The 21,005-nt window shown below is 45.5% G+C and overlaps 1 protein-coding gene across 2 annotated transcripts in view; it reads left to right on the forward strand.

Annotated features, from left to right (window-relative positions):
- Nucleotides 1–21,005, forward strand: part of KMT2A (lysine methyltransferase 2A) — a 39,995-nt gene that overhangs the window by 741 nt on the left and 18,249 nt on the right. The window contains exons 2-15 of one of the 2 annotated variants that reach the window (XM_033081521.1): nt 6,566–6,635; nt 7,664–10,329; nt 11,600–11,777; nt 12,135–12,369; nt 13,358–13,422; nt 13,960–14,331; nt 14,948–15,021; nt 15,635–15,763; nt 16,618–16,731; nt 17,853–17,999; nt 18,231–18,326; nt 19,125–19,245; nt 20,010–20,123; nt 20,441–20,625. In XM_033081521.1, coding sequence (XP_032937412.1) covers nt 6,566–6,635; nt 7,664–10,329; nt 11,600–11,777; nt 12,135–12,369; nt 13,358–13,422; nt 13,960–14,331; nt 14,948–15,021; nt 15,635–15,763; nt 16,618–16,731; nt 17,853–17,999; nt 18,231–18,326; nt 19,125–19,245; nt 20,010–20,123; nt 20,441–20,625 — 4,566 coding nt within the window. Of the gene's footprint in view, nt 1–6,565; nt 6,636–7,663; nt 10,330–11,599; nt 11,778–12,134; nt 12,370–13,357; nt 13,423–13,959; nt 14,332–14,947; nt 15,022–15,634; nt 15,764–16,617; nt 16,732–17,852; nt 18,000–18,230; nt 18,327–19,124; nt 19,246–20,009; nt 20,124–20,440; nt 20,626–21,005 lie in introns of those variants that run through there. The other variant, XM_033081522.2, reaches the window with a different exon arrangement.

Genomic DNA, 21,005 nt, shown 5'->3' on the forward strand with positions numbered 1-21,005 from the left:
GATGGATGGGGCCGGGGCCTCCCGGTGCGCCCCGCCGCCGAGGATGCTCGGCGGGGGGAGCGTCCTGCCCCGGGCGCGGGGGCTCGCGGGGGCTGTGCTGCCGGCCCCTCCTGCGGGCCCGGCGGTGGGTGTCGCGCACCGGCCCTCCCCCTTCTCCTCCTCCTCCTCCTCTTCCTCCCTTTCGCCGCTGTGGATGCCCCAGGCGGAGCTTGGGGCGGCGGGCCCGTTGCGAGACACCGTTCGCCGGTACCCGGAGCGCTGGCGCTCCTTTTTTTCATTTTTTATTTTTCCCCGTTTTTTTTTTTTTCAGTTGCTCTTTTTTCTCCCTTCATTTTTATTTTTTTAAGCCTTTCTAAGGCAGCCGGAGTGGGAGTGCGACAACAGCCCACCTATTGACAGAACAGGGAAGACATGATGGGGGTGTGTTACTACGAGCTGCAGCGTTCCTTTCCCCCAGTTGTTTTGCATCACTCCTTAGCGGCATCCTTGCGCCGGCAACAGAATTCCCCAGGTCTTTTGTACTAGGAGGGCTTTACTGATTTTTGAAGGGCTGGCTCTGTCTCCTTCAGGCAGGTTGTCAGCTGTAGGGTAGGTAAACGTATCTTTGTATTTTGTCTGTATAAAGACCAGTTGGTTTCCTTTCCCGTCGCTGGCCGTAGAAGAATTCATTAAAACACACGTGGAAATAGAGTTTTCTTGTGTCTTTCTGGTCTGGTTTTGGCGTTTTCTATTGAGTGCCATGAAGTGGAGCTCTTCGCTCACAGCTGAGCTGGAGGAATTCCTTGCTGTAGAGTGGCAGCTCCAGTGGTGCTGGAGGAATGGAGTTGTGTTTGCAGGAACAGAGCTGAGCATGGGGACACTCCTTCCCATCACCTGTGCAAACTTTGGGGTGTGAGTCTCACTTCTCTCATGAACACATCTCAGGTGCTGCACTTTGGGATGCTTGTCTTTTTTGTTGTTTGCAGTAGACGTGGCTCGATGGAATTCATGGAGTCCTCTGGGAATCAGTTAATATCTCACCAGTGCTAGTTCAGGGATGGAAATGACTGAGATCTGGCTAACCAAGCTGACCACAGAGTTAATAACCCAGGAGGTTTTTCATGTGGGGGGGAGGCAAGTTGCTTTGTTTCTTTTCTTTTTCTTTCTTTTTTTTTTTTCCTAAGATGACAGTGGGCTGTGGTTTGTTTAATTCCGGTTGTCTTCAAGTATATTTTTGCATCTCAATAGAGCACTAAAACATCTTTGAGATATCTTTTTGAGTTTGTCCTTTAGGGAATTTTTGCTTTAAAATAAAATAGCTTGAATGCATTGTAGGTGTGGCAGCTGATTAACACAGGGTCTCTTGTATTTTAAGAATTCTACTTCTTACATCACTTTTTTATTTAGCTGCTAAAAGCTTTAATAACATTGCATACAATAGAAAGTAATGATAAACGTTGATTTGTGGCTTGGTGTTTTTAGCTTCAGATTTACCTGAACCCTCATGAGCCAGGCAGGGGCAGACCCCAGGTGCTTCCCCTCACTCTGTATTTGTACAAATACTCAGATTGAGTTAACTCACCCAGCTGGTTCTTTTCCTTTGGTGATGCTCAAGAAACAAAATATTTTTGCATCAAAGGACATAGTGGCTGGTGGCTTGTGCACTCATCACAGTCCTGTTGAAGATTACAGTCACCTGCTTTTCTGTCTTGCAGTACAAGTTCTCTGTGAGGTGGGGGTGAGGGTGTGAAAAGAGCTCTGGCACATGGAGGAAGTCAGCACATGGGTGCTGCCTGGGATCTCAAGAGGACAGGGCAGCTGCAGCTGTGCGGGGACGGGGCAGTTTCTGGTAGCTGCTCTGGGGGAGGCCTTCTAGAAGGGGGCTTCCAGAGGACCCGTTCATCTTAGGGCTCACCATGTCCTCTCAGTAACTGCCTGGTCCTCCTGCTGCTCTCTCCCACAAGGTTGAGGGTCCTTCCTGAGCCAAACCAGCTGCAGTCTTCAACCAAGTTGGTGTTCCTCATCAGGAATAAACTCTGAGCAGCTGCTTTGAGGTCAGGAGACAGTGGCAGTCAGAGGAAGAAGCTGTTACCTTTTTATGCACAACTTCTGCTCTGCAAGCTTAGTTTTTTCCTACCTCATTCTTGCATGCACATGTGTAGGTACCTGTTAAAATTGGGTATTACCACCAAGTTAGATGCAGGAGTAATGTTGTCCAGAGCAGTATTAGACTCAGTCTTTCCCTTTTCTCCTTGGCAGTTTTGCAGTGCATAGCAGACTGCGTTTTTCATTTAAAAGGTACCTGAATTCTGGGGTGTCAGGGCATTCTGTTCAGATCCAGGTCACTTTGTACAAACCCTTGTCTTCTGCTGCAGCTCAGTGTTGCACTGAGTTATCTCGAAACCAGCTCAGGAGCCAGGTTCTGATACTTCATTTTAACAGAAGAGTTGCTGGAGGGACTTTTTGCACATTGAAGCTGTAACTGGTTGAACAGTGCTGTTTGTACTGTGTACTGACCTTTCAGCTTGGTGTGAGTGCCACTGTAGGAACAAGAAAAAATTGGTTGTGTTTTCTTGGTTCATTATGTCAATATTTAGTATAAAAGAAGCTTAAATGTAGTTACTGAGTATCTGCTCTGCCTGTCAGTTTAGAGCTTCCTGCCCATCCCCAAGGGGAGTCGAAGCTTTGGGACATAAAAGTTGTGAATGTGCTGGATGCGTGCTGACTTACCTCCATAAATCTGTATTGGCTGAAAGTTGCAGAAGCTCAAGGCTGGCAGTTGGACGTGGTGGTGATGGTGGTGTCCCTGGTAGCACTGCTGTGCTGCCATACACCTGGGGTATAATGTTGTATGAGGTGACTGTTGGAGCTGTGGATGTCCACTCATGCCTGGCGTGTTTGGAAATGGTACTAGATCTGTACGCTGGGGTTAAGGATTAGCTTCCGTACTGCCACCAGGGTATGCCTGAGCTGGAAGTATGGACAACTACTGTTTGCCTCAAAATGTCCTCACGTAGTGTTAGTTGAATGGTCACTGTCAGACTGCTTGAGTTTAATGTGTGAGCTGGAGGTGCAGAGCCTTTCCTGTCAGTGAGGTGATCACTGCCCATGCACGGGGAGCAGACTGCTGTGGGTATTGCTGTCAAACAAGAGGCACGTGGTGAGGGTGATGCAGATCATGGCCCAAGAGACGGAGGCTCCTTTGTGCTCTTTCCCTTCCTGAGCATGCGGGTGCTGCTTTGTTAGATGTGCGAAAATAAAAGTAAGTTTTAACCATCTTGGTGACGTTTCTGTGGTTTGGTCAGCTTTTCGCAGTGCTCCAAACCCTCAAGAGGAGCAGTTTTGGGAAGTTTGTTAGGAGTTTGGGAGACTGTTTTCAAAGGAAAGGTGATGTGGCTTATCCTGCTGGCACCAGCAGTGGGGCAGGTAAGGCAATTTCAGAACAGCAGCAGTGCGCTGATGAGTTTGTTGCAGGGACTTTTGGACATGGTGCTTCCTTCATTTGGAAAGCTCCTGGGACATACTTGCAACACTGCTTGACCATGCACTTCTGTCTTGGAACCCAAGTGGTTTGACTCTAGTACTGTTTCTTTAGAAATATATGTTTAGGAGTGAAAGATGAGTTTACCACCACACACACAAAAAAAAAATGCATCTGTACAGTAACTCTAGAGCTCTCACCATCTGCAATCTGGATCTTTCTAGGTAGTGGTTCCTTGGAAGTGGTATTATTGAAAGCTTCTTGGGACCAGAATGAGAGTGTTTCAGGTGTTCTAATAAGCATTCCTCTGTATTCAGATTGGAAAGCATAAATCAGAATTTCTTATCCAGGTTGGAACCAGGACTCTGACAAAGCAGATCTGTATGCTCAGTTACACAGTTGTAACAGAACTGCCCTGAGTCTCAGCCCATGAAGAGCAATATATTCTTTCTAATTCTAAAAAAAAATGGACTCTGGAAGCTGCAGCCCTAATCGCTGTTGTATTGCTATGGGTGATGCATGAGGGCACAGCTGCAGCAGTGTAGTTTGGGGGCTGTCATGTGGAGGTGACCAGGCCAAGAGCCATTCTGTGATCTCAAGACTTTTCTGTAGGTCGTGCTGCTCCCAGGTGAAGCACCAGTAAAGTGTGTGCCTTGCTTCTGGTTAAAGCTTGTGTTGAATTAAACAGTGGAAGGATGAATGTCCCCTCTTTGGAGCTGGTGCATAACAGTCAAGTGCTCAGCTGTTTATTATTGAAGTTGCATCACAAGTAATGGCTTGGGAAGCATCTTCCTGAACTCCCAGCGGACTCTGCTCTGCTCCCAGCACCTGGTGTTTGTCTCGGGGTTACTACCTGCCAACCTCCAAGGGTGTTTACTCTGCTGAAAGCAGAGGAGTCTGGTAGATGTTGTGCTGCAGTTCCTAAGCAGGCATCTGAATGAGCTTCTAAAAATAGCTTATCCCTTTCCAAGAAAAGTGAGGTGCTGTCTAACTAGGGCCAAACCCAGGATGGGGAATGGGAAGTACAGCATTGGTCAGGTGACTCTGTTGTAAAATAAACTTTTTCAGGCGCTGATTGGAGCGGCAGCATTGCTGGTTTAGTGCTGGTGAGAGCCCCATGCAACTTCACACATCCATAGTGGGTGGTATGGTTTACACTGTTATTCCTCAGACAGAGATCAGAACATCAGTTAGTGCCTGAAGCGTCATTTCTCCTTTGAAGGTAGATTTTCCTCTCAGATCTTCAACTGGAAATTCTTTGAAAAGTAATGTTGCTCAAGAGCATTGTGATAGACATTTGCCTGCAGCTTCTCTGTTCTTTAGTAGCTGGGTTACTTCATTCTTCATCTGTGCACTACTCTGAGGTTGAACCCAGTTGGGATAGTGTAATGTTTGAATGGGAAACATATGTGGAAGCTTTTCTGCCCACAGAGAGATCATCTCATGCCTACTTGGTTAGTCTTCGTGTCTGGCATGAGGCAAACTTTCCCTCATCCTTTAATTTATAATCCCAAGTGGCCTTTTTTGCATTGCATTATTCTTTTTCAGGTAAATGAGGCCATGTTCAAGATCTTTATGATTTTTAATCATTCTCCATCTGTCATGACACTTCTGAAAATCTGGAGCGAGGCTGTTCCTGCCTAGTTTGCCTCAAAGCTGCATTTTGGCATGTGATAGCCAAGTGAATGGCTTAGCCTGGCAAATGCTGAGTGATATGTGGTGGCTTTCTTCATCTCTTCTGACAGGTCACAGGGTTGCCTTCTCAGGTCGTGGTAGTGACCATTCTGAAGTCACCAGTACGCTCAGGAATGTCACCAAACACAGGTGACATATTGGTCATACTACTTGTGTTGTAAATGAAGCTAAAGTGATCATTTTGTGGAAGGAGCCTTTTGCTGTAGATGCTTCTAGTGGCTGCTTAGTAAGAAATGGAAAAATGGTTATTCTCAGGCTATTGGGCCAAAAGCCAGATTAATGTATCCCATTGGAAAAGATAACAGAACACAGTTTGTAAATAGTGCAAGTTGTAATCGTGGATTAACAGGTGATTGTCAAAAAATATGGCAAGTACTGATTTAGTAGCCAGAGATAAAATAATAATGGCTTTAGGACCCAGAATAACAAAACAAAGAAGAGATCTGTAGCAGCCACAGGAACTTGGAGGCCGGTGCAAGTCAGGAAATCGCACAGGGTGTGCAGCTGATCCCTTAGTGTTTCTAAACCTGGCTGTTCTTAGGTATGTGCTATTTCTCTATGCGCTCTCTGGGTTTCAGCCCACATGTGTCTCCGCTGACAGCTCCTCGCTTTGTCAGAGCTGGGACCCCTTGGGTGCCCAGCGCAGGCAGGCTGTGCTGCAGCACACGGCGGTGTTTACATCCTGCTGCAGCCACGTGCTCCGGAGGCAGCGGGCGTGTCGTGTGGGCGTTGATCCGCAGCGCCGGGAGCGGGCAGCGGGGAACGGGCAGTGCCGGGAGCGGGCAGTGCGGGGAGCGGGCAGTGCGGGCAATGCTGACAGCGGGCAGTGCGGGCAGTGCTGACAGCGGGCAATGCGGGAAGCGGGCAGTGCGGGGAGCGGGCAGCGGTGGGAGTGGGCAGTGCGGGCAGTGCTGACAGCGGGCAGCGCCGGGAGCGGGCAGTGCAGGGAGCGGGCAGTGCGGGCAGCGCCGGGAGCGGGCAGTGCTGACAGCGGGCAGCGGTGGGAGTGGGCAGTGCGGGCAGTGCTGACAGCGGGCAGTGCCGGGAGCGGGCGGAGCGGGGAGCGCCGGGAGCGGGCAGTGCGGGCAGCGCCGGGAGCGGGCAGCGCTGACAGCGGGCAGCGCCGGGAGCGGGCGCTGGGCACTCCCGCAGCTGCTGTTACTCTGCTTGCAGTGCTGCGGGACTCACGTTCAGAAGCAGTAGCTTCTCCCTTTCCGGGAATGGCCTTCAGGGGTTCTGTGTGATGCAAGGTGTGCCAGGCAAAAGCAATGTCTTCTGGCATCATTTTATTTCTTTTCTGTTCTGGGGAAGGAAAATCCTCTAGAATCCTTTTTGTGTTTTGATCACAGTGGAGTTCATTTCAACATTAATATCCATGTCCTCAAACTTCCATCTGCTTTCTCATTGCAGGATGAGCAGTTTTTAGGTTTTGGTTCAGATGAAGAAGTCAAAGTACGAAGTCCCACCAGGTCCCCCACAGGTAAGTTTAAGTTGCAGGGTTGGGTGTTGACTTTGTTTTCTTTTGTGATGGTTTTGCTCTGCCTCTCCTGTTTGTTCCACCAAATCTCATCCACCATAAAAGCCACACCAGTCCTTAGATTTGATGCAGTTAGTTTTGGATTCTCTGTCTGATCTGTAAAGGAAGAGGGAAACTTTGAGTAAAAGAATCATACTAATGAAACCAGTATTTGAAACCTCATGTCAGTGTTCTGGAGAGGCAGCTATTTAAAGAGTAAGGGTCTAAAACTGGTTTGACTGTTCCAGTATCTTTCAGTAGACTCTTTACTCTCTCTGTTGTCGATTAAATGTGCTCACCAGAGCACTCTGCTCTTCCACCATAATCATCTGCTCTGCTTGGCTTCAACAGCAGACTGTGGTGGAGCTCCTTGCTAGTGCAAGGGAAGATCCTGAACTGAAATAGCTGGGCTTGGTGAGGGTGCAGTGAAATGCATTGCTCACAGTGGGTAATCAAGTCTTGTGCTTGATGGCTCCAGGTCAGTGCTGAGTGTTAACTATGCTTCAAAGCTAAAACCAGTTTTTAATAAATTGTCTTGTATCAGTCTCGTGTAGGTTGTTCTTGCTCTCTTGACCTCTCCTTTAGCAGTGCAGTGGATGGCACTCAAAAAGAAGGATTTTTTTTTCTTTCAACTGGCTGTGGTCTGCTTCAAAAAAATATATAAAATTCATGTGTTTGAAAGGTAGCATGTGCCCTTGAGAATTATTGCTCCCTCCCAGCATTGGGTTGGTACTGGGCTTGTGCAATTGCATATGTAATTGTTAGGAAAAGACTAGCTTGCATTTTTAAGCAAGTTATCTATGTGATACTTTATGTCGGAGAAGAGGTTTGTTGGGAAGGTACTCTCTACATGTAGTGTTTTTATTTGTTGATTACCTGAAAAGTATGGGGAGTATGACTGACAACTGAGTAAATACTTGTGGGACCTGGGTAATGCTTGTCCCACACTTGGAGAAATTTAATGTTCCCTGCATTCTCTACTTCCATCTCAGTTAAATCTAGTCCACGGAAACCTCGCGGGAGGCCCCGGAGCAGTTCTGACCGAAGTTCAACTGTACTGTCAGACTCTTCATCAGTGTGTTCCCCTTCCAGCAAGTCTGAAACCACATCCATGGAGAAAGTAAAGAAGAAGGAGTCAAAGAGTGGGGAAAAAAGACGAGGAAGACCTCCAACACTTACAAGTGTGAAGTTCAAATTGTCACAGGAGAAGGACACATCGGACATTCAGAAGGGCAGCAAAGACGAAAAAGAGAGTCTGAAAAAAATCAAAAGATCACCATCCACTACATTTCAGCAAGCAACTAAAATCAAGAAATTAAGAACTAGTAAGCTTTCCCCACTGAAATCTAAATTTAAGCCTGGGGCAAAACTTCAGATTGGGAGGAAGAGCGTTCAGATTGTGCGCAGGAGAGGCAGGCCACCATCCTCTGAACGTTTAAAGACTTCCTCAGCTTTAGTCATAAACTCACAGCTGGAGAAGCCCCAGAGGATTCGCAAAGAAAAGGATGGCACGCCACCTCTCACGAAGGAAGAGAAGGCTGCTGTCAGACAGAGTCCACGCAGGATTAAACCTGTTAGGATTATACCTTCCACCAAAAGGACAGATGCTGCAATTGCTAAGCAACTCTTGCAGAGAGCTAAAAAGGGAGCACAAAAAAAGATTGAGAAAGAAGCAGCCAAACTGCAGGGGAGGAAGGGGAGAACCCAGCTCAAAAATATTCGACAGTTCATCATGCCGGTTGTGAGTGCAATCTCTTCACGGATTATCAAAACACCCAAACGGTTTATTGAGGATGAAGACTATGATCCTCCTATTAAAATATCCAGACTAGAATCCACACCAAACAGCAGGTTCAGCACTACATCTTGTGGCTCCAGTGAAAAGTCCAGCGCCGCTTCTCAGCATTCATCTCAGATGTCTTCAGATTCCTCACGGTCCAGCAGCCCCAGTGTGGATACATCTACAGACTCACAGGCTTCTGAGGAGATGCAGATGCTTTCTGAGGAGCGAAGCAACACTCCGGAAGTTCACACTTCCCTGCCTGTTTCTCAGTCCCCTGAAAATGATAATGATGATAGGAGAAATAGAAGGTTTTCAATAACAGAAAGAAGTTTTGGCCAGAGGACCACAAAAAAGCTGTCAGCCTTACCAAGCATGCCACAGCAGCAGTCCTCCTCCTCTCCTCCTCCCCCTTTGCTCACTCCCCCCCCACCACTGCAGCCTGCTTCAAGCATCTCAGACCATACCCCGTGGCTAATGCCTCCAACCATACCGTTAGCCTCACCCTTTCTTCCTACTTCTGCTGCGCCAATGCAAGAGAAACGAAAGTCAATTCTGCGAGAGCCAACGTTTAGGTGGACATCCCTGAAACATTCCAGGTCAGAGCCACAGTACTTCTCATCAGCAAAGTATGCCAAAGAGGGTCTTATTCGCAAACCGATATTTGATAACTTCAGACCCCCGCCGCTAACGCCGGAGGATGTTGGCTTTGCATCTGGCTTCTCAACGCCAGGTGCCACAGGTCCCACTCGTCTCTTTTCACTTCACTCTGGAGCTAGGTTTGATATGCATAAGAGAAGTCCTCTGCTGCGAGCGCCACGATTCACACCAAGTGAGGCCCACTCCCGGATCTTCGAGTCTGTAACTTTGCCCTCGTCAGTGAGTCGCTCCACTACAGGGACCTCTGCCACGGGCACGTCCTCTCGGCGACGGAAGAGGAAAGCGTTCAGCCCCATCCGATCAGAACCCAGATCTCCTTCGCACTCCATGAGGACGAGGAGCGGAAGGCTTAGTACCTCTGACCTGGCAACTCTCACCCCACAGTCTTCTGTCTCTTCCTCACTGACTAGTATTTCAGTTAGTTCTCTTGCCACTAGTGCCTTAAATTCAACTTTTACTTTTCCCTCCCATTCCCTATCGCAGTCTGGGGAATCAGCAGAAAGAAGCCAGAGACCAAGGAAGCAGACGAGCGCTCCAGCAGAGCCTTTCTCATCTGGTAGCCCAACTCCTCTCTTCCCCTGGTTCACATCAAGTCCCCAGACAGAGAGAGGCAAAAACAAGGACAGGGCAGCAGAAGAACTCTCCAAAGATAAAGATGCTGACAAAGGCCTGGAGAAGGACAAGAGCAGAGAGAAAGACAGAGAGAGAGAAAAGGAGAACAAACGGGAATCAAGGAAAGAGAAAAGGAGGAAAGGGTCAGAAATACAGAGTAGCGGTGCTTTGTTTCCTGTAGGTAAAACGCCCAAAGAAAAGGTCAGCGAAGACGCTGCAGCATCATCGTCTGCCAAAAAAACTGCTGGGCGAAAGAAGTCTACAGCAGTAGATCCCACGGCAGATGCTTCCACTGCTGCTCTTGCAGATACAACAGCTGTCAAAACCAAAACATCCAAGAAAGGTAGAGGTGGGCTGGACAAATCAGACCTGGACCTCAGCCCCACTGTGCCGTCTTTGGAGAAGGAAAAAGCTCTGCGTCTTTCTGCTCCTTCATCAAGCACTGTTAAACATTCTGCTTCCTCCATCAGTTCTATGTTGGCTCAAGCAGACAAACTGCCAATGACTGACAAGAGGGTAGCCAGTCTTCTGAAAAAGGCAAAAGCCCAGCTGTACAAGATTGAGAAGAGCAAGTCCCTCAAACAAGCAGATCAGCCAAAAGCACAGGTATTCCTTTTTCCAAGTTGGGTGTTGTGCTAGAGTGCATCTTACTTTGAACTTGTCCTGAAAGTCACAAGTAGCTTTTGTATACTGAGCGTGAAGAATTAATGTGGTGAGCTAAGCAGCTGTTAGTGCAACAGATGGCAAACGACCCGAAAACAAGGAGCCCTGGGCAGAAGCTGAGGGGAAGGGGGAGCTGCTGTGTAGTCAGCTCAGAGAGGAGCTGCATGCATTTTGGAGACCAGTACAGCATAGCTGCTTATTAGGTTTCTGTGAATAAATCTAAGCAAAGCAATTATGTAGAGTAGTACTTGCTCTGAGAAGTGCGGTTCCAGCAAAATGCAGTGTCTGTCTTGGCCTTGTGGTTTCTTGGGGGTCCTCCTTGAGTGTAAAGGTGGCTTCTGAAGGGAAGTTGTTTCTTGATCTTTCTGTTTTTTAATTTTATGCAGTGATCTCTCACTTCTAGGAGGGAGGAAGATCCACTGGAATTTTGCATCTGATTTGGGGAACTGCTTCCTACCACTTTCCTCTTTTCCCTCTTCCCCACCCCAAAACCACCCTTTTCTGCAGACCTCTTTACCTGCCAGAAAGGGAGGTGAAATATGTTTTCTGGGAATACTTTTTATTTAAAGTTTTTGCAACAGCACTGGTGTTGAAAATCACTAGTACATATTTCAAATGGAGAAGCCTTCAGCTGTTTGTCTCTGAAATGAAGATGCCCATGCATTTCTGTGACTCGCCTGGTGTAGCAGAAGTCCAGATTCTCACTGTTGCTTATTTGGGACAGTTTTTTTCAGTGGGAGATATTCCAGAATCTTACCGAAACATGGAAAATTGCACTAAAAATGCTCCATTTGTGTAGCACCTCAATGAACCCAAGCCCCTCATCTGAAACTTCAGCAGCTACAAAACTCTCAAACAGCTTCATTCACTGAGGCTTCTGCTGGATCTGTCAGCACCAAGCGCTGCTCCAATTCTAGTGGACTCTTAATTTTTTAATGTCAGTGCCTTGATAATATGGCTTCATGAACAAGTTGGCTTTCCAGTAGTGGATGGAGACTTACCTTGTAATTCCAGTAGAGTCAAAACTCTCGTTCTCTTCCATTTATCCTTTGTTGGATAACTGAGGCTTAGAAGGCCGAGTCTGTTTTTATCCTGGTTCTTACAAACTGCATGCTAAGATATAATTTGCTTGGAAGTTTCTATTGCATGTTTCTCAGCCTCATTTTGATAATTTTCTTAGGAATGTTATCTGCTCTCATGTTCTAAAATCTAGGGGCAAGAGAGTGATTCATCAGAAACGTCAGTCCGAGGACCACGAATAAAACACGTGTGCAGGAGAGCAGCTGTTGCACTGGGCCGCAAGCGAGCAGTGTTTCCTGATGACATGCCCACTCTGAGTGCCTTACCGTGGGAAGAGCGGGAGAAGATACTGTCTTCCATGGGGAATGATGGTGAGTTTCCTCTCTGGGTCCATACAACATCAGCTTCTGTTGGCTGCTTAAAATTAGGACTTGAAGTGATTAACAAGGGAAAGTATGTTAAAGAGCTCTGACTCTCCATTACAGTGCCACTCAAACAGGGTTAATCCTTTAAGCTATTAGGAATTTTGTTAAATGAGTGTGTTCTGCACCAGACCTGTGTTCTGCTGGGGGGCACGTGTGCATGTGCTTTTGTCCACACGTGTAGACATGCAATCACGTGTGTCTGTGTGGCTCTGCAGATGGACTTAGGCTTCATGGGCTAAATTAGACACTCCTAAAACATTCTTTGCCATCAGAAAATTGACATTAGAAATGTTCTTTTGGTAGATAAGTCATCGATAGCTGGCTCAGAAGAGGCTGAACCTCTTGCTCCACCTATCAAGCCCATTAAACCGGTCACCAGAAACAAGACCCAGCAAGAGCCTCCGGTGAAGAAGGGCCGGCGCTCCCGGCGCTGCGGGCAGTGTTCAGGCTGTCAGGTTCCAGAGGACTGTGGTGTCTGCACTAACTGTCTAGACAAACCCAAGTTTGGTGGGCGCAATATAAAGAAGCAGTGCTGCAAGTAAGTGTGTCTGTGAAACTGTTTGAGCTTGTCCTTGCTGTCGGTGGGATAAGTGTACCCACACTCTGGGCCAGGAACAGCAGATTTATCCTGGGTCATGGGCTTGGACTGAGCTTGACCTGGTCTGAGGCTTGATCAAAGCAAGAGGCTTTATGAGAGTCAAGACCACAATTCAAGGTGCAGTAGTTATGAGCTCTTTCTCTGGAGTTAATTTCTAGTTTATTCTCCTCAGTCTGATGGAAGTGGTGGAGTACTGAGGATTGTTCAGTGGAAGATTGAGGCCTTTTTTTAGGCAATGCAGGATTTTACAAGGAAGGCAATATGCACATTAATACTTACCTTATTCTCCTAGATTGCATTCATGAAGAGCTGGTGTTTACTTAGCTTGTTTACACTTTGTATATCAAAGGTGTCTCAGGGTATTATTAAGAAATATCACTCTTCCATGATTTCATCTGTAATTTTTCTATATGTATCACTTAGACTGAACCTTTTTCTTTTTTTTATTGCTGTATTAAATTGATTTTACCAGACCAGATAAACTGTCTGCAATGGCAGCAGCTAAAGTGGCACCAGTAGATTGTTGTGGTATAAGAGCTATTTATAAAGCCTTGCAGTGAGAATTGCTGTGTGAGAACACTCTGCAGACTGGAAGGAGTCTTGCTCTCAGTAGCTTTGCCCGAGCTTTGGGATGTCTTTCAGAACCATGAGCCCTCCTACAGGAATGGACCTAGAAACAAAGCCTGGCCCAGTCTACAGAAGACATTTTATGCCAAACATAAGACAAATAGGGAATAAAGTTAAATAAAGTTAGTGGAAGGCTTGGTCCCCTAATCCAGTCCCACTCCAAGAGTACTTGGTTTTGTCTGCACAAAAGTAATGTGTGTATTGATAATGTTATTTTCAGGTTTTATGTTGAGTATTTACAGACTGTCCTCTTAATGTCTGCATCTTTGTTCTGATTTCATGACCTATTCTTTCTTTTTAGAATGAGGAAATGTCAGAATCTACAGTGGATGCCTTCAAAAGCTTATCTCCAGAAGCAAGCTAAAGGTAGGCTAAAAGACTTGCCTTGAGTATAGGACAAGACAGAAGTTTTCTTTTCATAGGTTTTGCTCTCTGTGCTGTTGTTTTACCTGCACTGAGCTTATGAAGGTTATTCTGCTGGGAGCCAGCCTGCCTGTACTGCTGGTGGCAGGTGCAAGGGGCAGGAGAGATGTGAGTACTGACAGACACTGCACATGCCAGTGTCTCTCAGCACTGGTCTGTTGCTGACTGGACTGGTTTGTTTCCTTCCTTTTGCTTGCTTTGCCTTCCTCACAAAGTCTGCTCTCACCTCAGAATGCAGTGTTACTGCAGGAGGGTGTTGCTTATTCTTGTTGCAAAATAGGGGCCCAAGGTATGAGAGACCATGGATTGAAGTGCAAGCCAAGTTTATTTTTTGAGTAGAGTTTTTTCTTTTGCATGACAGAACAACAAAGTTCTGAATCAAAGTGTCTTATTTGTCTATCCTTATTTTAAAAGAGCAGCAAATCATTTGAAGTCTCACTATTATGTTTGTGTTGCTTTATCTGTGTTTCTTTTTCTTAGCTGCAAAAAAGAAAGAGAAGAAATCCAAGACGAATGAGAAGAAAGAAAGCCATTCTGGAAAAAGCCAGTTGGACTCTGGACAGAAACAAACTCCTCAGGCTGTTGTACCAAGAGAAGACAATTCTGGGAAGAAGAGCTCTGAGCCTGCCCGTAAGCCTGTTGAGGAGAAGCATGAGGATGGGAATTCCTCCATTCCTGTGTCAGAGCCCAAACAGGTCCCTGCTTCTGGTACCAGAAAGACTGGCAAGCAGATATCCCAGCCAGTCCAGCTCCCTCCTTCTCAGCCACCAAGCTCAGGACCTTTGAAAAAAGAAGCACCTAAACTTAGCACTTCTGAGCCCAAGAAAAAGCAGACTCCCCAGCCAGAAATAGGTAAATGGGACTATTTATCCTCAATATGTTTGAGTCATGTTAAGTAACAATACTGCTAAAAGCTGGTGCATTTTAAACCTGATGAATGCTTTATGGTGTGTTGAAATCTCAGCAGATTATTTCGGAAATTTTGCTTAGAACTGGCTTCCTTTTTTATTGAGCCACAGTGTATGTTAGGGCAGGGAGAAAGATGACTATCCTGGTTGGGACTCCTGAGTTGAATAGTTGTGGCAGTCTTGAAGTGTATTTTCAGTATTATAAAGTCTGCAACTTCCCATTCTGAATGTGAAATCAGGAGGATGTAATCTTTTACTACAAAAGTATAGTCCACTATTGTGTGTAGCGCAGAGCAGTGTGAACAGTCACCAGCCAGGCAGCTCTGGGATCTCTGTGGCTTTGCACCCACAACGCTCCAGATTGTGAGCAGAGCAAACTCTTCTTCTAGTCTTGCCTCAGAGAAACTGCTCATAGCTGGGGAGGTGCAGCCACAGAAGAGGGTGGAAAAGTTCTAGTCTAAAACTCATCGCACATTACCCAGCTGATTTTTTTCACTTTTCTTCTCTACAGGTGGCTGTTAGTTACTTGAAATACTCATAATTTTTCCCCCCCTTCCTAGGCACAGAACAAAGCAAACAGAAAAAAATTGCTCCCCGTCCAACTTTCCCTGTGAAACAGAAACCAAAAGAAAAGGTGAATACTGTTTTTTATACAGTCAGTAAAATCTCAAGCACCTGGAACTTCTGTCTAGAAAGTAGAACCATATTGCTTAAGGCTTTGCAGATTTTTTTTATTTGGTTCTTAAAGATGTTAGGTTTTCCCTCGTGGCAGTATGTAGATAGCAAAAACCGTGTCCTGTGCCTAAGATTCAGTTCAGATGTTACTTTGCTATCTAAGATTTGCGTGTTGGAGGGTGGAGGCTAGCTTTTCCATAAAAAATACAACTACCTTTGTCTCAGAAATAGCTCGATCATGGAAAAAAAGAATTGTCTTGCATAAACCTGAGGGAGAAGTGAGTAGAGCCTGTTTATACCCAGAGTTGCCCTACTGCATCCAAACACCAACCCATGCTTTAATGAAAGAACAATGTGATGGTAGAGCACGTGGAATTAGGACTGTGTTTGCATATGGAATGCTCTTAGGGAATGGTTTGTAGAACGGTCACTTCCCTGCAGCTTTGTAACACTCGTTAATTTTGTGCTGGTTTGGGGGTTTGTCTGTGAATTATTTGTGGCATTGGATGTAACTGCTGGTTAAGTTCTAACGTCCAGAGTTGGGATTAATGCAGGCTCCTTTGCTTGACCAGGAGAAGCCCCCTCCTCTGAGCAAGCCAGAGAGCAGCACACTGAACTTGCTCAGCACTCTGACTAACGGCAGCAGTTCCAAGCAAAAGCCACCTACAGATGGAGTCCACAGAATCCGAGTGGATTTCAAGGTAGAGGACAAAATGTTTTAAGTATTTGAATGTCCCCTGGCTTTCAGACACTGGAACGAGAGTCCCCTGAAAGTGCTGGCAGTAACTGCTGAGTTTGTGTGTCTGGTACCTTTCAGAGGGAACCGCAAAATAGGAGCCTCATGACAAGTCACTTGGTTGATTTTTAAAAGCTTCTTATGCCTTTTTTTTCTTATAATTAGAGTACTGGATGAAGAGACACTTAAAGCTTTAAAACCTTAACTGTCAATGTGTGAGGATGAGCAAGAATTTGAGGTTTATGAAGAATTATTCCATTAAGATGGAACTTTAAAACCTTACCACAACTTGAATCAACAAGATTTGGGGAAAATGTTAGTAACTTGTAATTCACAACGTTTGGGGTATATTTGGGGTTTTAAAATGATAAATCCTGTACATTTTTGAACAACAGTGTTGAAATTATAATAAAATATTTTCCTAATAATTTTTCAGTCCATCTATTAAGTGTTGATACTGGAGATCATAGTGAGATCTCATAAGTGTTTTATACAAATATGGAGCTTTAATAAAGTGTAATTATTCTGAAATTTCACTTCTAGTAATACTTGTGCAATTGTGAAAAGCCTTGTCCTGTTCCTTAGGTTTGCTTTCCCTAGAGGGAAGGCTCTAGCATGCCTTTGAGTGCTCTCGGCAGGAGCAGCGCCGAGGTGTTACTCTCCCAGAATACACTGTAAAGTAGACTGAGGAAGATGTTGAAATTATTTCAGTTTGAGGCGTCTTAATCACAGGCCCAGAACTGAGCAGTGGTGTGAGCATTTTGTACTGATGTTGTGTTGCCTTGTTCTGCATGGTGATGTGTCCTTTTGTACTTTCAGGAGGACTGTGAAGTGGAGAATGTTTGGGAGATGGGTGGGTTAGGCATCGTCACCTCGGTACCTATTACTCCCAGGGTGGTGTGTTTTCTCTGTGCCAGCAGTGGACATGTGGAGGTAAAGATTGTGTTCGGCTGTTGATGACTTAATTACAGCACTGTATTGTTACAAAAACAAATAAATAAAAATTATAATGACCTTAATCCAGAAGAAATTAAAATAATACCTGTAAATCTGTCCTTGCTAGAATTTGTCCCAAGATAATGAAGTGCAAGATATTTAAAATCAGTTTGGAAACTTCACCGGTACTTTTTTGGGAGGTGTATGAGTTGTGAAGAACAGTCTATTTGAAAGCCCCCGTGTGTCTAAATTTGGAAACTCACATCTGATGTAAAGCAGGAGCTTTGCTCTCTTTTAACCTGAAATAAGAAAGACTGTCCAATGGTGCTAAAAGGTTTCAAGCAGCCTTGACTTTTCCAGGTGTGTCCGTACCTGCTGAGAGCTGCAAACTGTTGCAGAAACATGACTGGAAAGGTTCTGGCGCTGCCTAAAGAGCTGGATTGAGATGTGTTAAATGCATTTCCAGGTTTAGATAGGTGCCTTCTCAGCATCTTCAGATCAGCTAACCTGGGTGCTATTGCTCTAGGAGGGCCTGGGTTTTGATGAGTGCACATGGGAGAAGGGGGTTGAGTTCTGAATGTGGACGTCAGTGCACTTGAGGTCCACGAAGGCCCTGTGGAGCATGGAGCCATCCACTTCTTAGTCAGGGGCCCCAAGGGAACAAACAATTCCCGTGTCCCCTGTGAGCCTGCAGTGTCTGTGCTCTGAGGATGATTGTTCTGATACAGCCACCCTTGTACAGGATACAGGGAAACTAGAAGAGCTCTGTAATGGTGAAGCGAATGGAGGGAGAGACTCTGCTCTGCATGTCCCTGCTTCATGCACCAAGTCTGTCTTCTGGTGCAGTTGCTTTGTAGTGAGGAAGTGAGGAGGGAGATCCTGAAGAGCCTATGGGCCTTTATCAATGCTCAAAGCACTTAGTTGACAGGTACCAAACTCCCAGTGGCTGTGAGGTGTCTAGTTGGTATTTAGGTTACCTGAAATGCAGAGTTCCCCTCCTAAAATCTTGTTCTGTCAGTTGTAAAGCAGAATTCAAAATAGTTCAGAGCACAAGGGGGCTGATTTGGGAACTTGGAGCAGTTTCTGCTTTGCTAAAACCTGCCTCTCCCCCCTTGCAGTTTGTATATTGCCAGGTCTGCTGTGAGCCCTTCCACAAGTTTTGCCTGGAGGAGAGCGAGCGGCCCCAGGAAGATCAGCTGGAGAACTGGTGCTGCCGTCGCTGCAAGTTCTGCCACGTCTGTGGGAGACAGCACCAGGCCACCAAGGTACCCCAAAACCCCTGGGAGACCCAGCAGCACCCCCACTGCTCCCAGGGTTCCTCTGGCACGTGCCAGGAGCAGAGTCTCTGTGTGCTGGGGAGGAGGCCTCTTTAGTTGCTCCATTGCAGCTTCTTTCTCGTGACCTGAATGGGGGATCCAGTAGAAAATGAAAAAGTCCATAATTTAGCATCCCTTTGCAGGATGACTGTACCAATGCTTTTTTCCCTATTCCTGTAGCAATTGCTGGAGTGTAACAAGTGCCGAAACAGCTATCACCCTGAGTGCCTGGGCCCAAACTACCCAACAAAACCCACCAAGAAAAAGAAAGTTTGGGTGAGGGATTTTAATTTCTTTTTTGGGTAATTAATTTGTTGCCTGATGGTAATATCATGGGGCAGAGCTCTGCAGGTGATTTGCTCTGATGCAGTTGCTCATCTCTTCAAGGCAAGGTGCCTATTACATCAGAAGGTACATTTGGAAATAAATTGTAAAGTGGCTGGTTGGTAAGATGTTCTGAGAAAGCAGAATTTTTGAAGAGATTACCCCTTTTTTCAGTTGTAGTAAGTTGTAAGATCCTAGTGAGTTTTTTTGGTCATAGTCCCATAACATGGAATAAGGTCTTTAAAATGGAAATTTGTTTACTTTGTTAACAAACCTGTTAATACTGGTATTGAGAGATAATTAATTTGCTGATTTGTGTCTCTGAAGTTTTTGTTCTAAACAAGTGCCTATAGTGTATTTACTACTAAGACTTTGTGTGCATGTTTCTTTCTATAATGTAGAGAGTTTAAAAACTGTTAAAATGGGACTCTATATTTTAGGTCAGAAGAAATGCCACAACTACATGTGTTTATATGAGGGAGAGGTGATATTTTCTTCAGTGCAGATATGAAGGACAAAATAACTATACTGTGATTTGATGGAGTGTTTTTTCTTGGTGCATTATCACCATCTTTGCATGAAGGAAGTGAGCTCAGTTCTGTTCAGTGAAAGTTTGAGCATTTGAAACTCCTTGTTCTGTTGGGTAACATCTCTGCACTCATGAAATAATAAATATTTTGAAATGTGTTGAAAGCACAGAAACTGCTGGATAGAAGCAAGTAATTCTTGCCAAATGAATTCTTTTTCCAGATATGTACCAAATGTGTTCGCTGCAAGAGCTGTGGATCAACAACACCGGGCAAAGGGTGGGATGCACAGTGGTCTCATGACTTCTCCCTGTGTCATGATTGTGCCAAACTCTTCGCTAAAGGTGTGTAAAGTTGTGATTCTTTACAGCAGGAGCTTCCTCAGCTGCTTGGGTTTGAATCAACCAGTGTGAGTGGGCAGTGGGCTGGCATGGCACCTGAGCTTGGCGTGGTCCAGGCAGCAATGCAGGCTGGTTGTGGTCTAGCCTGGAAGTGCACATAACAGTTCAAAGCCAGGATCTTAACGTTGTTCAGTGCTCAACAAAGTCACCACTGCTTTGTTGTCAGAGGTTGGGGCTTTCAGCATGCAAACACTCTGCCATATAAAGGAATTATTACACACCTGTTGGCCCAGGGTTTCAAATAGCAGTTGAGAAAAAGACATTTTAAAGTACTTGTGACTTAAAAGCAATTTAAAAGCAAAATTTCTATTGTAAATTGGTTGTTCCTTGTGTTAGTTGCTGTGCATGATGCCTTTGAACCCTAGAGGGCATTCTGAGGAAGAATCTTAGGATAGAAAGTCTTGAATGTTCCATCTAATTTCTTTCCTATGTGCCATCTTTGTCCTTTAATTTTGCTCTTGCATATAGTATTTTGTTAGTCTTGCCATGCCCAAAAAATGGTTGTCCAGCCATTCCAAAGGAATTCTAAAGTACTTGGTGGTCTTCCAAAGTTTTTTCTGTAGCCTTGTAACAGTAGAGGGGACTGTGCTGACAGTTTACTGGGAGGGGTGCTCCAAGCTGCTTTCTTAGCACGTCAGTAAGTAACCACACAGCCTTTAGGGTGTGTTTGGCATCCAGGCTTCTGATAAATCCCATTTTGTTGGCAGGAAATTTTTGTCCTCTCTGTGACAAATGCTACGATGATGACGACTATGAAAGCAAGATGATGCAGTGTGGGAAATGCGACCGCTGGGTCCACTCCAAATGTGAAAACCTTTCTGGTAAGGAAATCAGTACTGAAGAACATGGGGCAGTGATTACACCAAAGCAATCAAATCTTGGACCTTTCTACTAGAGTGTTACTTTAACACACTCACCTGTTGTGACCTCCTGAAAAATGCCTGTGGAGTGACAGTGCTAATATCAATGACATCCTGAATGCACAGGATTTTCCTCAAAAGGCAGTGTCCCTCAATTAGCTGTACAATGGGCTTTCCTTACATGAAAAGTGTCAGGCAGTAAGTGCAGGGCAGGGATTTTTCCCTGCATCCCTCAGTAAAGCAATTCAGATGGTTATCTTGTCTTCTTTTGTCACCAGATGAAATGTATGAGATACTCTCCAACTTACCCGAGAGCGTTGCATACACCTGCATTAACTGTACAGAGCAGCATCCTGCAGAATGGCGTCTGGCACTGGAAAAGGAGCTGCAGATTTCCTTGAGGCAGGTTTTAACAGCCCTGTTGAATTCCAGAACTACCAGCCACTTACTGCGGTATCGACAGGTGAGCTGGAGGCTGTGCCCTGGTGGTGTTACTTTGGCTTGAAGTGTACATGGCATTCATTGTGTTGTTAAGGAGTTGCTGTGCCTCATACTGCAGAAGTGTCTGCAGTGTGCTTGGAGCAACATGTGCTGTGATTTATTTATATTTTTTCTTTCTTTTGTTGATTCCTTTGGAAGCAGAGGGGTGGGTATCTGTGATAGAACTTGTGAAGCTGGAAAGCAAAGCAGGCTAAAGTTCTTCAAGGAATGGGAGGATTTAATGATGAAGGTGCTTTTCTGACAGAAGAACAGGATCTTTGTCTTGAAATAATGCACTCAGAAATAAGACTTCTGAGCAATGAGTTTGATCCTTATGCCTGATGGCTGTCTTGCTGTGCACCT

This window comes from Catharus ustulatus, chromosome 28 (assembly GCF_009819885.2).
Source record: "Catharus ustulatus isolate bCatUst1 chromosome 28, bCatUst1.pri.v2, whole genome shotgun sequence".
Lineage (NCBI taxonomy): Eukaryota > Metazoa > Chordata > Aves > Passeriformes > Turdidae > Catharus > Catharus ustulatus.